This window comes from Apium graveolens, chromosome 7 (genome assembly GCF_009905375.1).
Source record: "Apium graveolens cultivar Ventura chromosome 7, ASM990537v1, whole genome shotgun sequence".
Lineage (NCBI taxonomy): Eukaryota > Viridiplantae > Streptophyta > Magnoliopsida > Apiales > Apiaceae > Apium > Apium graveolens.
This window is the reverse complement of record NC_133653.1, coordinates 189,509,552-189,528,391: the sequence shown is the minus strand read 5'-3', so window position 1 is coordinate 189,528,391 and position 18,840 is coordinate 189,509,552. Positions and strand designations below refer to the sequence as shown.

The 18,840-nt window shown below is 36.6% G+C and overlaps 1 protein-coding gene across 1 annotated transcript; it reads right to left on the bottom strand.

The window, feature by feature from the left end:
• Positions 1–16,959: 16,959 nt before the first annotated feature.
• LOC141674274 (uncharacterized) lies at positions 16,960–17,745 on the bottom strand. Its single transcript, XM_074480995.1, has 2 exons — positions 17,596–17,745; positions 16,960–17,424 (listed from the first exon to the last, which is right to left on the bottom strand). The coding sequence occupies exons 1-2, from the start codon at positions 17,743–17,745 to the stop codon at positions 16,960–16,962; spliced, it is 615 nt and encodes a 204-aa protein (XP_074337096.1).
• Positions 17,746–18,840: the final 1,095 nt, after the last annotated feature.

The window sequence follows — 18,840 nt, the reverse complement described above, 5'->3', positions numbered from 1 at the left end:
GCAAAATTTATAATTGAAGAACTAAAATAGAGGAATAATGCTCTTGAAGATAATGTGATGAAACTATAGGAGAACTTGATCAAAGGAAGAAAAAAATACAAATGTTGCAGAAGGAGAAGCAAGTCCACTCGACAAATTCTTTTCACCATTCTTAAGCAAAATCATCAAGATCTCTAAACGACAATATATATTCTTAAGCAAAATCATCAAGATCTCTAAACGACAATATATGAGCATCAAAACTCTTAACGATATCAATATATCCTTTGATATATCTAGGTTTTTTGCATCAAGCTTGAAAAAACCATGATGGTTAATCTCTATGTTCATAATCATACTGTAACATGCATTAAATATATTAGTACCTGGTTCTAGGTATAACTATTTTAACATCAAAATATATACTCAAAAATAACAAATTTCACATAAAATCGATCACTTAAAAAAATAATACCATACATGAGCAACACTAAAGAACATAGTATAAAAGAGTATACCTTGTTAGATTAAAGATAAGTGACTGAGAATCGTTGGATGAAATATAAGAATATAAAGATAAAAAAATAATGAACCTATAATACCAAGTAATTGCAAAGCCTTATACGTTGCATGTCAATAGTTAAAACATTTATAGAAGATGACTAATTTGCCTTTGAACTAGCCGTGCAATGGTGTAGCCTTCCTGTAGATGGACTCGAGTACGGGTATATGATGAACATATCTTATTAGTTCTAACAATTTACTAGAATGACACTTTGACATATTAATAGTGAAAAAATAATTCGCATTTCATGTCCAGGTTACTACCAGGGGCTTACATAAACTTATCTATTATTCAGTGGATGTTAAATATTTTATTTTTGAAATTATTTATGTGTTATAGCCTAATAGTAGTAACAAGTTAAGTAGAAAGGTTATACATGTTATCAAAAAATGTGAAATAGTGAAGTCTGTTATAAACCTTGACTTAAAATATTAGTTATGTTTAATGTAAAGGAAGTATAGGAGAATAGAAGATATAAAGAGAAAGTTGTATCTCATTTCATTAGCTAAATGAGCTATTTATAGTAGTTGGTTTACAAGTCTTACTTAGTAAGCTATTCAAATCTTCTTCATTAAGTATTATAAAACTTCCTCGATAAGCTTTACAAGTCTTCCTCGATAAGCTTTACAAGTCTTCCTGATTTAGTTTCTTTCTTAAGAAGTTGTGCAAGTCTTCCTTGACAAGATTTGAGAGACTTCCTCGATACGCTTTGACAATCACTTTATATTTATTCAAATATTTTAACACCCCCCCTTGATTTTCTAATGCGAGTTATGGCAAAGATTGGCTGCCTCGTTAAAACCTTGCAAGGAAAAACCCAGTGGGATAAAAACCTTGATGAAGGAAAAAGAGTACAGCCTCCCCCTGAATAAAATATCTCACATTTTGACATTTTGATGTAGCAAACTTTTTAACCTCCGCATACCCATATTATTTCTCAGTTTCTCAAATGTTGATGTAGGTAGTGATTTTGTAAGTATATCCGCCAGATTATCACATGAGCCAACTTGTTGGACATCAATATCACCATTTTCTTGAAGTTCATGAGTGTAGAAGAATTTTGGCAATATATGTTTTGTTCGATCTCCTTTAATATATCCTTCCTTAAGTTGTTTGATGAAGGCCGAGTTATCCTCGAATAAAACTATAGGAATGTCTGAAATACTTGATTATCCACATGATTATCGAATATGTTGAATGACCGACCTTAGCCAAATACATTATCTGCTTGCTTCATGAATTGCTAGTAACTCTGCATGGTTTGATGAAGTTACAGCCATAGTCTATTTTGTAGACTTCCAAGAGATAGCAGTATCACAATATGTAAATAAGTAACATGTTTGTGATCGCCCAAAATGAGGATCTGACATGTATCCAACATTTGCATATCCAACTAGCCGTGATCTTGAATTGTTTGGGAAGAATAGTCCAAGATCGATTATCCCTTGAAGATATCTGAATATATATTTTATTCCATCCCAATGCCTTTTAGTAGGGTCAGAACTAAATCTTTCTAACAGGTTCACTGCAAATGCAATACCAGGTCGTGTGTTGTTTGTAAGATACATGAGAGCGCCAATTATACCGAGATATGGAACTTCAGGTCCAAGAGCCTCTTCATCTTGTTTTCTAGGACGGAAAGGATCATTTTCAACCTCGAGTGATCGAACAACCATTGGTGTGGTTAGTGGTTGAGCTTTGTCCATGTAGAATCGATCAAGAATCTTTTCAGTGTAGTTTGATTGATGAACAAATATTCCTGAAGATAAGTGCTCCACCTGTATACCTAAACAAAATCTTGTCCTTCTAAGATCTTTCATTTCAAACTCATTTTTCAAATAGTTAAGAGCATTAGTAATATCTTCAGTAGTACCGATAATATTCAAATCATCCACATATACAGCAATAATAACAAAACCAGTTGATGAACGTTTAATAAAAATGCAAGGACACACTTGATTATTAACATATCCATAATTCAATAAGTATTCACTAAGCCTGTTGTACCATATACGACCAGATTATTTCAAACCATACAATGATCATTGTAATTTAACAGAATATAAATGTCGAGGCTTAGTGTCCTCAATATTTAATCCTTTAGGAATTTTCATATAAATATCACTATCAACTGATCCATATAGGTATGTTGTAACAACGTCCATCAAATGTGTTTCCAGTTTTTGCATACAAGCCATACCCATTAGAAAACGAAAAGTAACTCCATCCATCACAGGATAATATGTTTCCTGGTAATCAAAACCAGGTCTTTGAGAGAATCCCTGGGCTACTAGCCGGGCCTTATATCTCACAATTTCATTTCTCTAATTTCATTTTCGTATAAACATCCATCTATTCCCGACGGGGATTACACTAGCTGGTGTTTGGACTGCAGGACCAAATACATTTCTCTTGCGCAATAATTGCAATCTCGAATCGCAACTTTCTATTTTGGCCAATCATCTCGGTGTCGACACTCTTCCACACTTTGTGGTTCAGGATCGGAGTTTATAATAATATCAGATGCCACAGAAAAAGCATATACATCATCAACCTCAATACTCCCACGATCCAGTAATTTCGCGTTATGGATATAATTCATTGAAATCTCATAATTTTCAGGTACCTTTGTGTTAGGAATATGTTGTGTACTTGATGATAAGCTAAACAAAACACCTTAGTAGATTTAACTTAGTGAATTTTGTAGCATCCGACGGATGATCAATTATAGTCCCAACGGATAATTCAATATAGTCCCGACGGATGACTAATTGATATCCACCGGGTGAGTAGCTTATGTAACAATAAGTCATGTAACATATTTCTGCAAACAACTTTGTATAAGATTCTGTAGTAGCTTATGAATCATGTAGACTACCAGTAGATGTGCATAATAGGTTTATTAAATATAAATATAAGATGTCTTGTAATTCTGCACAAATGAAATATAGTCAAGTGATAAATGGCTACCTGACGGATGATCAACAAAGCTACCCGACGGATGATCAACAAGGCTACCCGACGGATGACAAGCATGTACCCGACGGATGATCAATTCAAATATCAGTTGATAGTGACAACACAGTCACATGCGTTGGATGTTTGCAAAAGGAATGTGGCAGCCTGTTTAGCAGGGTTTTGAGAACAAAGAAGTATTACCATTTCCATGTTATTTTGAAGATATTCAAAGATGCTGGAATAGAGTAGTGAAGCAGCATGGAGTTAGACTTGATAGGTTTTGTTTTATTATCTTGTCTTATTATCATGTAAACTTTGTGACGGCCTCAACCCCGGGGTCAGGGGCTGACGTCACAAAAAATATGATAAATTATAACAAAAACTGCTAAATAAACATTATTATAATACACGACCCCAACCAGGAGCCGAAATAGGTTCAAGTATTATTTAGGTTACAACACACACACTAACTTATTCAAAACCATACACTCTCACTTATTACAACAACTCATCAGACCTCAGGGCCTGATACAAACTACCTCGGAGGAGCCGGGACCAGAGGCTGACACTCTATGCTGACCTGGTCTTCTAGACATCTGCAATAAATAAATACAAAACCAGCTGCAAGGGTGAGCAATCTATTGCTCAACAGTACCTCTATATGAATAACCAGTAACAGGTTGTACAAAATAATATAGGAACAGATGTTAAACTGATATACGAGAAATCTGTAAAACAGGTATAAACTGGATATCAAAACGAGCATGCTTTGCAAAATAACATCATCTGTAGTGTGCTGTGTCAAAATACCAGAGTTCAATTTTAGCATGCTATTTCCTTTCCAAAACCACTGTCCATTGCTGGACCAATAATTCACCGGTCCCATTACGGGGACTAAAACTATTCCAACTTTATCAGATATACAAAAGAGGATGAATTCTAGGGACAGCTGATCAGTCTATCCCACCACAAATTTCGTTCCGGAACTCAGAGACTAGCTAGGTCTCTGTCATGCTGGACTAAGCGGACTACCAGTGCGCGCATCCGACTTAGCCTCTTACGCAACCATGCTGGGTCGTTACCTAATAACGGGCCTCTTACCCCAACTGACCATCCAATATTTGATTTATTTTTATCCAGTTTCCAAAACCATTTACACCTATCTCTTTTTAAACCATTACAGCACACATTCTAAAAATTTCTTTTTAATTTTAATCACAATCTAGAGATAGGCATTTTCAGAAGTTACTTTTTCCCCAAAACATCAGTTAATAAAACATATTTAAATATGGGGAATACGTAACTTAAAACGTTCTGTTACAGTACGTAATTTAAATCAACAACTATTCATATATACTGAACTGTAAAAGATTAGTTCAGGGGTACTTGCCTTGCGAAACTTTGCACTAAATTTGGCTTAACTCTAATTGACTTGAACTACCGGGTCCTTTGACTCGAACCTACAAAATTGAAATATCCTTGGTTAGACATCCGAGTATGCTTGACTTTTTCTCACTAACTAATTACCCATCGCTATAATTTTTCGACTCGCAAATATATTAATATCAATAACGTATACTCAATAATGGTGTACATAGCAATCAGAGTTTAATTTATAATAAATGAGGTATATGAACTCGATTTATAATTTAAGGAAATTTTTAGAAAAATTGGACAGCCACTCCTCTGTTTAAAGGTCTACCCGTCGAAACATCAATCGACGTCCAATCTCAACAAAAATCAATTTAAATCGCCACATAACCAAATTTTAGTCCCGAATATAATTTATACAAATTTATTTATTAAAATATTTAGGACTCAGAACAGGGTCATCACCGTCCACCGCGCGCTCGTAAAAATTCTTCGCACGCGGCGGCAAAATTTATTGGTGCCCGAAAATATCCGGGTGTCCTAATAAATTTCACCGATTAATTAATTTCCCGCACAAAAATATTTTATTTCACAAAATCCAGTCAAATAATTTCCTGCAAAAGAAATAATAATAATTAAAAAAAAAATTCAGAAACAATTGAATCGAGTAACAACAGCGACAACATGATACTGAACACGCGCCTCACGCGCAGAAATGGAAGAAGGAATAGGACAGCCACAACAACCGGAAACAGGGTTAACGACGGCAAAACACCGGCCACACACGCAACATACACACCACAGAATCACACACACACACGAGCATATGTATACACACACCATATATATATACATAACCAACAGAATCAATCGGACCACCAATCCTCACCAGAAATTAGGCGGTGGTGGCAGAGCAAACAACGGCAACAAGAGACGGCACAAGAAAGAGCCGAAGAAGAAGAACGAAGGAAGAACGAGAGAGACGTGAGGTGAGAGAGAACGGAGAGAGAGAGGTGAGAAACAGAGAGATTGATATGAACCCAGGAGAAGAAACCAAAGGCGAGAATTGTGCACAGGACACGTGCACAACAAAATGCCACCTGCCTTATTTGTATAACACGTGTCCCTTCCTTCTACTCTGAATATTTATAATTTAACGAACCGATTTGAGGGTAAAATAAACCCGGAAATTTATCGAAATAGTTTTAAAATGTCACAAATAATTTGAAGTTATTAAAAATGATTTTTTCGTAAATATTAAATAAATTTTGGTACAAAACTTATACCCGCGTTTTAACGATTAAACGAAACAAAGCGCAGGTGAAATTATCCTCGAAAATTACCAAAATAATTTTTAGAAACAACCCCAAATAATTTCGGAAATTAAAATTGTCATAAAAATCATTTTTAAAAGAAAATAAATGAAACCAAAATAACGCTGTGCACCAGCTAATTATAAAACACACTACAAAATCCCACAATCATATATAAACGATAATAAATAAACACAGAGATCATGAGTGATATAAACTTCTTTATTAGTTAACTACACAATAATTACATATTTAAATATTACAGAAATATACGAGTCGTTATATCCTTCCCCCCTTAAAAAGATTCTGCCCTCAGAATCTTTACTAGTTAAATAAGTGAGGATATTTGTCAAGCATATTTGATTCTAGTTCCCAGGCTCAGAATCTTTACTAGTTAAATAAGTGAGGATATTTGTCAAGCATATCTGATTCTAGTTCCCAGGTAGACTCTTCTACCCTAGGGTTTCTCCAAAGTACTTTAACTATAGGAATAGATTTATTTCTAAGTACACGTTCCTTACGATCTAATATTTGGATTGGCTGCTCCACATAGGATAAATCCGATTGAAGTTCGATCGGTTCATATTCAATAACTTGATTCGAGGCAGGAATATACGGCTTCAACATTGACAGATGAAATACATTATGGATATGTTGCCATTACGGGGGTAACGCTATCTCGTATGCCACTTTTCCTATTTGCTTCAAAACTTCAAATGGTCCTATATATCTCGGACTCAGTTTACCCTTCTGACCGAATCGAACCAATCCTTTCCATGGCAAAACTTTTAGTAATACCAATGATCCTATCTCAAATCTTATGTCTTTTCGATGCAAATCTGCATTCTTTTTCTGTCTATTCTGCGCGGCTTCCAATCTTTTCCGAATTAACACCACTGCTTCTTTTGTCTGCTGCACTAATTCAGGTCCTAACACTTTCTTTTCTCCTATCTCATCCCAATACAGAGATTAACACCACTGCTTCTTTTGTCTGCTGCACTAATTCAGGTCCTAACACTTTCTTTTCTCCTATCTCATCCCAATACAGAGGTGATCTACACTTTCGCCCATATAAAGCTTCGTAGGGTGGCATTTTAATGCTGGCATGGTAACTATTATTATAGGAAAATTCTATTAATGGTAAATGGTCGTCCCAACTTCCCTTGAAATCCAAAGCACATACCCTTAACATATCTTCGATCGTCTGAATTGTTCTCTCACTTTGGCCATCAGTTTGAGGATGATAAGCGGTGCTCATATTTAATTTAGTTCCTAAACACTCTTGAAACTTTGTCCAAAATCTTGAATTAAATCTTGGATCTCGATCTGATACTATAGACACAGGTACCCCATGCTTGGAAACTATCTCATCTAAATATATTTTAACTAGCTTTTCCAGAGAATACTTTTCATTAATTGGGAGGAAATGCGCTGATTTGGTCAATCTATCAATAATTACCCAAATGGCATCGTGATTCGATCTTGTCCTCGGCAAGCCTACCACAAAGTCCATTGCAATTTCTTCCCACTTCTACTGTGGAATTTCTAGAGGTTGCAACAATCCACTGGGTCTTTGGTGCTCTGCTTTTACTCTCTGACACACGTGACACTTGCTAACCCACTCCGCAATCTCTTTCTTCATTCCTGGCCACCAGAAGTGTTTCTTTAAATTTTGGTACATCTTCGTGCTACCAGGGTGAATAGAAAACCTAGAATTGTGCGCTTCATGCAATATTTCATTCTTTAGTTCTGCTACGTTAGGAACCCAGATACGAGAGGAAAACTTGTATAGACCGCGATTATCTTTTTGAGTACATAATTCTTCTCCTGTCAGATCTTCCAATTCTCGTTCCATAACTCCTTCTTGACATCTTTTAATCTTTTCCATTAACGTTGGCTGGAAAGTAATCTCGTATAATGATTCCCGGTTTTCACCTGATACTCGAATTTCGATTTCCATCTTTTCCAAGTCCTGTGCTAATTCATTCGCGATACGGGCCATGTTTAATTTTTCTTTTCTACTAAGGGCATCAGCTACCACATTAGCCTTACCTGGGTGATAGTTAATTGAACAGTCATAGTCCTTAATCAACTCCAACCATCTCCTCTGTCTCATGTTTAAGTCCTTTTGGGTGAATATATACTTTAAGCTTTTATGATCCGTGTAGATATCACACTTCTCTCCGTACAAGTAATGACGCCATAACTTCAAAGCAAACACTATAGCCGCCAACTCAAGATCATGAACTGGATATTTCTGCTCGTGGGGCTTTAACTGCCTAGACTCATACACAATAACCTTATCATATTGCATTAGCACACAACCTAATCCTTTAAGAGAAGCATCACTGTAAATCACGAAATTCCCGGTTTCATTTGGTAATGCTAACACTGGTGCTGTCACTAGTCTTTTCTTTAGCTCTTGAAAGCTTTCCTCACATTTCTCCGTCCAAACAAATCTCTCATTTTTCCGGGTCAGCTTGGTCAACGGGGTTGCAATCTTGGCAAAGTCCTTCACAAATCTTCGGTAGTAGCCTGCTAATCCAAGAAAACTTCTAATTTCCGTCGGGGTCTTTGGCTGCTCCCATCTGGATACTGCTTCAATCTTTGCAGGGTCTACCTTAATACCATCTTTACCAACTATATGACCTAAAAACTGAACTTCCTCCAACCAAAATTCACACTTTGAGAACTTAGCATATAATTGTTTTTCTCTCAACCTTTGTAATGCAATCCTTAGATGTCTGGCATGGTCGTCTTTGGTCTTTGAATAGATGAGGATGTCGTCAATAAATACAATAATAAATTTATCCAAGTACTCCTTGTACACCCGGTTCATTAAATCCATAAAAGTTGCTGGCGCATTAGTCAACCCAAATGACATCACTAGAAACTCGTAATGACCATATCTGGTTCAAAAAGCAGTCTTTGGTATATCTTCAGGCTTGATCTTCAACTGATGATAGCCCGATCTTAAGTCGATCTTAGAAAAATAACATGCTCCCTTCAGTTGATCAAATAAATCATCAATCCTGGGTAGGGGGTACTTATTCTTGATGGTTAACTTATTCAATTCTCGGTAATTGATACACAATCTCATGCTTCCATCTTTCTTTTTCACAAACAACACTGGCGCACCCCACGGGGATACACTTGGTCTGATTACCCCTTTATCCAAAAGTTCCTGAAGTTGTTTAGCTAGTTCTTTCATTTCTACTGGGGCCATAAGGTAAGGTGCCTTTGAAACTAGTTTTGCTCCCGGAATCAAATCAATATAAAACTCAATCTCCCGATCTGGTGGTAATCCTGGTAACTCGTCTGGAAACACATCTGGAAATTCATTAACTACCGAAATCTTCTCCAATTCGGGTATTCTCTTCTCCGTGTCCACAATATGGGCTAAGTATGCTTCACAATCTTGTCTCAATAACTTCTTCGCTTCCAAGATAGAAAGAAATTGCTTGCCCTATTTTTGTCCTTGATAAACCATCCTTTTATTGTCTTCTGAGTATAACAAAACTTTCTTTTTCTTACAATCAATATTTGCCTTATGCCGAGACAACCAATCCATTCCTAAAATTATATCAAACTCTCCTAACTGAAAAGGTATTAGATCCACCAAAAAGAAATGCCCGTAAATTTCTATTTGACATCTAGGGCAGAACTGGTTTACTGAGACTTTATCCTGATTAGCTACCTCTATAGATAAGGGTTCATCTAAATTTTCTAACATCAAATTCATTTTACTTACACATTCTCTAGATATAAAGGACTTAGACGCTCCCGAATCAAATAAAACCTTAACAGGCACTGAATTTAGAGAAAGCGTACCTGCAACCACATCTAAATCTTGAGCATTAGATTTCTTGGTCATTTTAAAGGTTCTGGCTCTCGCTATACTAGTTGCTGGTCCTTGAGATTCATTACCTCCTACATTACCCTGAGTAGCCGTCTGGCAGTTTCTGGAGATGTGCCCAACCTTACCACACCTGAAGCAAGTGACTCCGATATTTCCTGGGTTATATTCTGACGTGTAATGACCCTTTTTATCGCATTTAAAACACTGGACATCCTTCCGACACAGACCACTATGCTTTTTACCACACAACTTATAATCCACAACTGGTCTGGTTGACTGGACTGGGGCGGAGGCAACTGAAGTGACACCTGAATTTGTTTGAGCCATACCTTGCCTTCTAAATCTCCGATTCTTATTCCGGCCAAACTTCCTTGGGAACTTCTGACTGGACTCTTCCTGGTTTGCATTAGCTGTACCACTTTCAAACTTTCTTTTCTGATCACCCCTTTCCTTGGAGGCCAACTTCTGATCACTCTCTATCACCAGGGCGGCTTGAACTACAGAGGTATATGTCTTAAGTTGCAAGGCTACCACTCCGCTATGAATTTCCGGCTTTAATCCTTGCTGAAATCTCCTAGCTTTCTGAATCTCAGTGTTTACATATCCAGGGTCTAATCGAGCCAACTCCGTAAACTTGGCCTCATACTCAGCCACGCTTCTTTCTCCCTGCTTCAATTCCAAAAACTCTACTTCCAACTGACTCTGCAAACAATCTGGAAAATAATTTTCTAGGAACAGCTCCGTGAATCTAGCCCAAGAAACAGGGCCTTCTCCTTCTAAGGCACACGCAGATTCCCACCAAAAACTTGCTTCACCTTTCAGAAAATAACTGGCATAATCTGATTTAGAATCATCACTCACTTGAGTAAGGGTGAAGGCTTTCTCCATTTCTTTAAGCCAAGTTCTAGCAGCAATCGGGTCTATCTCGCCCTTAAACTCTGGGGGTTTAACTGACTGAAAAGACTTGAAACTAATAGTCTGGTTCGGTTCTCTTGGCTGGGGTGGATGTTGAAACTGTAACTGTTGTTGGATTTATTGATGTTGTTGTTGTATAAATTGCTGTTGTTGTTGCTGCTGTTGTAGAAATTGCTGTTGTTGCTGCTGGAATTATTCTTGCTGCTGAGCCATCTGATTAGACTGTTGACGCAGCAAATCTAGTAATCCATCCATGAATGGGCCCCCTTCAGAGTTCCTACTAGAGGAATTGGACAGGAAATTTTTCTTGGGAGGCATTCTCCTGAAACACAACAAAAAGGTTTTATATGAAAATTATGCCCCCGGGTAGCAACAGTTTTATGCATCAGAAGAATGCAGTCACAATTAAATATTCCCTTCCCTGTTTATTTGGGGTCCACCCATGATGCATAACCAAATTTAACAATCCAGAAACAATTACAACAATAACAATAACAGCAATAACAAAAGTGCAATAAAATAAAACCGACAACCGTAACATCAGAAAATAGTAGTACAACAACAGTACAAATCCCTCTAACAACTACAGTACAACAATCATAGCATACTAAGTACACAACAAAATTGGCTGTCATTGCAGCCTCGCCTAATACAAGCTATAATACAAAGGAAACATACATAAGAAAAGCATCTACAGAACTCCTGCAACTAACTCCGGGCTCTGTATCTCACTGCAGCAAGTCTAATCTAGCCACTGCCACCAATGGATCCTAACTCAAATACCAAGCAGTTCACAAGATCCTGGTACTGAACAGCTCTAAACTCGGAGCTAATGAAACGGTCAATGGTCCGAGCTCTCTCTACTGCAGCCTGAGTCAAGGATCGAACTCTCTCCTGCACATCTGGGGAAGGGGCAGGAATACCCTGGAAAGGCCCGACCGGAATCTGGTCAAGCTGAGCTGCTAACCCTGGGCTCTGCTCTCTGATCAAAGACTGGTTCACCGCTCGGTGAAGATGGTAAGGGATCGGGGAGGATGTACCTGAAGGAACAGAGGGAGGAACAGGTGGTCTCGAGGTGGAGGAACTAGGACCACACCCTGGAGGGAAATCCCTAACAGCCGACACTGTCCTTCGTATCCAGCGAGGATGGATACTAGGTCCTGACACACCTCCTGGTACAATTGGAGGAACAGGTGGAGGAGGCATGGAAGTCTCCTCGGCTACGACATCCAAAGTCCGCTCAGAATCTGAATCATCTGAGTCTGACGGGTTTCCCCGAGAAGGAGAACTGGAGATCACTATAGGCCACTGTCAATCATAACAATATACAAGAAAGACAGAACAAGGTGAGGGCAAGCCTATTAAAATATTAATAGATGCCAGGGTAACGCCGTCGGAACCCTCGACTTACACTTAAGGTTGCTCCTCGACATGAGTTGCTGACTCACACTATAGGACATACTTCCTACACCTTACTAACTCATTTCTTAACCTAAATTAGGGACTTGAACCTGTGGCTCTGATACCAACTGTGACGGCCTCAACCCCGGGGTCAGGGGCTGACGTCACAAAAAATATGATAAATTATAACAAAAACTGCTAAATAAACATTATTATAATACACGACCCCAACCAGGAGCCGAAACAGGTTCTAGTATTATTTAGGTTACAACACACACACTAACTTATTCAAAACCATACACTCTCACTTATTACAGCAACTCATCAGACCTCAGGGCCTGATACAAACTACCTCTGAGGAGCCGGGACCGGAGGCTGACACTCTACGCTGACCTGGTCTTCTAGACATCTGCAATAAATAAATATAAAACCAGCTGCAAGGGTGAGCAATCTATTGCTCAACAGTACCACTATATGAATAACCAGTAACAGGTTGTATAAAACAATATAGGAACAGATATTAAACTGATATACGAGAAATCTGTAAAACAGGTATAAACTGGATATTAAAACTAGCATGCTTTGCAAAATAACATCATCTGTAGTGTGCTGTGTCAAAATACCAGAGTTCAATTTTAGCATGCTATTTCCTTTCCAAAACCACTGTCTATTGCTGGACCAATAATTCACCGGTCCTGTTACGGGGACTAAAACTATTCCAACTTTATCAGATATATAAAAGAGATGAATTCTAGGGATAGCTGATCAGTCTATCCCACCACAAATTTTGTTCCGGAACTCAGAGACTAGCTAGGTCTCTGTCATGCTGGACTAATCAGACTACCAGTGCGCGCATCCGACTTAGCCTCTTACGCAACCATGCTGGGCCGTTACCTAATAACGGACCTCTTACGCCAACTGACCATCCAATATCTGATTTATTTTTATCCAGTTTCCAAAACCATTTACACCTATTTCTTTTTAAACCATTACAGCACACATTCTAAAAATTTCTTTTTAATTTTAATCACAATCTAGAGATAGGCATTTTCAGAAGTTACTTTTTCCCCAAAACATCAGTTAATAAAACATATTTAAATATGGGGAATAAGTAACTTAAAGCGTTCTGTTCCAGTACGTAATTTAAATCAACAACTATTCATATATACTGAACTGTAAAAGATTAGTTCAGGGGTACTTGCCTTGCGAAGCTTTGCACTAACTTTGGCTTAACTCCAATTGACTTGAACTACCGGGTCCTTTGACTCGAACCTACGAAATCGAAACATCCTAGGTTAGACATCCGAGTATGCTTGACTTTTTCTCAGTAACTAATTACCCATCGCTATAATTTTTCGACTCGTAAATATATTAATATCAATAACGTATACTCAATAATGGTGTACATAGCAATCAGAGTTTAATTTATAATAAACGAGGTATATGAACTCGATTTATAATTTAAGGAAATTTTTAGAAAAATTGGACAGCGACTCCTCTGTTTAAAGGTCTACCCGTCGAAACATCAATCGACGTCCAATCTCAACAAAAATCAATTTGAACCGCCACATAACCAAATTTTAGTCCCGAATATAATTTATATAAATTTTATTTATTAAAATATTTAGGACTCAGAACAGGGTCATCACCGTCCACCGCGCGCTCGTAAAAATTCATCGCACGCGGCGGCAAAATTTATTGGTGCCCGAAAATATCCGGGTGTCCTAATAAATTTCACCGATTAATTAATTTCCCGCACAAAAATATTTTATTTCACAAAATCCAGTCAAATAATTTCCTGCAAAAGAAATAATAATAATAATAAAAAATTCAGAAACAATTGAATCGAGTAATAACAGCGACAACAGGATACTGAACACGCGCCTCACGCGCAGAAATGGAAAAAGGAACAGGACAGCCACAACAACCGGAAACAGGGTCAACGGCGGCAAAACACCGGCCACACACGTAACACACACACCACAGAATCACACACACACACGAGCATATGTATACACACACCATATATATATGTAACCAACAGAATCAATCGGACCACCAAGCCTCACCAGAAATTAGGCGGTGGTGGGGAGCAAACAACGACAACAAGAGACGGCACAAGAAAGAGCCGAAGAAGAAGAACGAAGGAAGAACGAGAGAGACGAGAGGTGAGAGAGAACGGAGAGAGAGAGAGGTGAGAAATAGAGAGATTGATATGAACCCAGGAGAAGAAACCAAAGGCGAGAATTGTACACAGGACACGTGCACAACAAAATGCCACCTGCCTTATTTGTATAACACGTGTCCCTTCCTGCTGCTCTGAATATTTATAATTTAACGAATCGATTTGAGGGTAAAATAAACCCGAAAATTTATCGAAATAGTTTTAAAATGTCACAAATAATTTGAAGTTATTAAAAATGAATTTTTCGTAAATATTAATTAAATTTTGGTACAAAACTTATACCCGCGTTTTAACGATTAAACGAAACAAAGCGCAGGTGAAATTAATCTCGAAAATTATCAAAATAATTTTAAAATTCCCAGAATATTATGAACTTAATAAAATACGAGTTTCATGATTTTTGAAGAATCCTGGAATTAAATATGGATTTTACCATTTAAATGAGTTCAGAAAATCATTGAAAAATAAATAAATGACAGAATGTTGATTTGTAAATTTTGCAAAATCCCTAAAATAATTAGCAAGGTTATAAAATCATAAAACAATTTTTAGAGACAACCCCAAATAATTTCGGAAATTAAAATTGTCATAAAATCATTTTTAAAAGAAAATAAATGAAACCAAAATAACGCTGTGCACCAGCTAATTATAAAACACACTACAAAATCCCACAATCACATATAAATGATAATAAATAAACACAGAGATCATGAGTGATATAAACTTCTTTATTAATTAACTACACAATAATTACATATTTAAATATTACAGAAATATACGAGTCGTTATAAACTTGGTGATATATAAACCAAGTGTAGCAAGTAGAATAACAACAAGACTAAGCAAATATATTCTCAGAGAAACATTTGTAAGCTGAATCTTGTAGCATTCCTCTGTAAGTTTAGTTATTCATATTTGTAAGCAGCTATGAGCTATTCAAGCTTCACAGGGTTCTCTTGATATATATATATATATATATATATCTGGTGGATCCATTCAAATCCACCGGAAAGTTTTAAAGACTTGTATTTTTATTACTTGTGTTTTGATTTATATAATTCTTCCATTCCGCACTTTGCAAATCAAACACATATATATTATTGAGTTAGAATCATTTTTCATAAATCTCAAAAAGAAGACAGAATTACATTCAACCCCCCTTCTGTAATTCTTGTTATATTGTTAGGAAATAACAATTTGCTTCTGTGGAAGCATTTTCCACTTCTGGGGCATGTGCCACTTCTGGGGCAGCATTCTCTTCTGGAGGCAATCCCACGTCTGGGAGTTTTGTTATAGCCACTTCAGGGGATTGAACCTCTTCAAAAGGTAATACCACTTCTGGAATATTTTCTGGAACACTTGCCACTTCAGGAGCAGGTCTAATTATTTTTTTGTTTTCGTGGTACAACATCTTTTGCACCAACAGATCTACTACACTTTTGGCGTGACATTGAATCACCAATCAATTCTTCAGGAATTGATTTCTTAGTAGAGATTTCAACTCGTGTCGGAGCATTAACAGCAGGTATATGTGACCTTATAATATGTCTAGAGTCACTAAAAGCATCTGGCATTTGATTAGCAATATTTTGCATATGAATAATTCTTTGAACTTCGGATTCACATTGATTAGTACGTGAATCAATAGAATTTAATCATGATGTATTGCATGGTATTTCGGAATTTAATTTATGCAAATCATTATCTCCCCTTAATTTAGGGAACATGGATTCATCAAAATGACAATCAACATAGCGAACAGTAAAAACATCACTAGTTAATGGTTCCAGATACCTTATAATAGACGGAGAATCAAAACCAACATCTATACTAATTCTTCTTTGAGGTCCCATTTTAGTTCTTTGTGGTGGTGATATAGGAACATACACAGCACAACCAAAAACTTTTAAATGATATATATTAGGTACTTGACCAAGAACTAATCCTTGAGGGGATTGTTTGTGGTAAGCAGAAGGCCTTATTCTAATTATATTTGCAGTATGAAGTATTGCATAACCCCAAACATATATAGGTAACTTTGCTTTTAGGAGTAAGGGACGAGCAATAACAACATAGGACAAGAACATGAAACAAGTACATAACATGAGTACATAATAGAAATAAGTAAAATACAAAGGAAATAAGTAAAGTAAGACAATACATATAAAGTCTAGTCGTCTAAACCATAATAAAGATTAGCACCGATGTCTATTTCATTTGAGGCCGTATTGACTAGTTCATTAACTAGATTATAATTAGCAAAGTTGGTTTCTACTATCTTTCCATTATTCCTTTTGGATGAATCATAGAGATCAACAAGATATTTGAGTGCGCGACAAGTACGTTGCCAATGCCCCTCAGATCTGCACCCATGACAGAGGCCTCAGTTTTCTCCTTCTTGGGGTGCCTTTCTTTAATTTGAAACTTCATATTGCCATTTATGGTGACCATAGTTGTAACCATCACATTGCCACTTTAGGTGGCCAGAATGATAGTGATTACGAAACCGACCACGGAAATTTCCACGTCCACGGTTTCGTCCATAACCCCGTTCTCCTCTATGCTCTTTCCCACGTTCATTCTTCAGGAATGACGTGTTATGTACTTCAGGTAACTGGGCAGAGCCTGTGGGACGTATCCGATAATTTTTCAGTAGCAACTCATTATTCTTTTCAGCCATAAGAAGGAGAGATATCAGCTCGCCATATTTCTGAAAATTCCGCTCCCTATATTGTTGAGCCAGGATCATAGTGTTGGGGTGAAAGGTTGAGAGGGTCTTTTCAATCATTTCAGCATCAGTAATATTTTTACCATATAAAATTAATTTTGAGCTTATCTTGAAAAGAGCAGAATTATATTCAGCTACAGATTTGAAATCCTGTAACCTCAAATTAATTCAGTCATATCGGACAGATGGCAAGTGAACAAGTTTCTAGTGATCAAATCTATCCTTGAGATTATTCCAAATGGTGAGTGGATTTTTGAGAGTGAGGTATTCAGATTTTAGATCTTCGTGGATGTGATACCTAAGAAAGATAATTGATTTTACATTTTGTTCAACAGTTGGGATTTTTTCTGGGTCAATAGTATCTTTTAGGCCATTAGCACTAAGGTGTAATTCCGCATCAAGGACCCATGAAAAATAATTATTCCCCGAAACATCCAAGGCAACGAACTCTAATTTTGCAAGATTCGCCATTCTAAATAGATTCTAAATAAGATATATAATATATAATATGTCACATAATATTTAAACAGGCAAGTTGAAATAATAACTTTATACAAAAGTTACGACGGCATAGCCGACCGGTAAACTTTTGATTATTACATGACGGCAGTGCCACCTTTATAGTAGTATTACTATACGGCAGATTCATCTTTATAGTATTATTTGACGGCATAGCCATCTTTATAGATTTCAATCAGTAACATAAATAAATATTTAACAATAATTAGAATAAAATGAGTAAAAGAAATCGTACCTCTTTTATGAAATAGTTTTAGTTGATAGAGACTCGTGGGTCAGAATAAGTCGTACCTCTTTCGAGAATCAAGTTTCAGTTGGCAGAGACACATGTTGATAACGTGTTATAAACCTTGACTTAAACTATTAGTTATGTTTAATATAGAGGAAGTATAGGAGAATAGAAGATATAAAGAGAAAGTTGTATCTCATTTCATTAGCTAAATGAGTTATTTATAGTAGTTGGTTTACAAGTCTTACTTAGTAAGCTATTCAAATCTTCTTCATTAAGTATTACAAAACTTCCTCGATAAGCTTTACAAGTCTTCCTCGATAAGCTTTACAAATCTTCCTCGATAAGCTTTACAAATCTTCCTGATTAAGTTTCTTTCTTAAGAAGTTGTGCAAGTCTTCCTTAGCAAGATTTGAGAGACTTTCTCGGTACGCTTTGACAATCACTTTATATTTATTCAAATATTTTAACAAAGTCAACCATAGTTAACTTAAAGTTATTAAATATTTAGAAAATAAGACATATTTATAAATCTGTTAGAATATGGATGTCTCTAGAATACTCTAGAACAACCTCTTGACTTTCCAAAGTCATAACTCTTGACTTTTGGCTTTTCAAGTACATGTATTTGGCTTTTGGATTTCTTTACCTATGTTCATGTATTTGGCCTTTGGATTTCTCTACCTATGTTCTAGTGAGCCTATAAATAGGACTCAAGTCTCATCTTGTAAGATACACACTTGAATGAAATACAATTTCATATGATGTCTTCTCTCCCATATTCATCTTATATATAATATATACAATATATTTGTAAT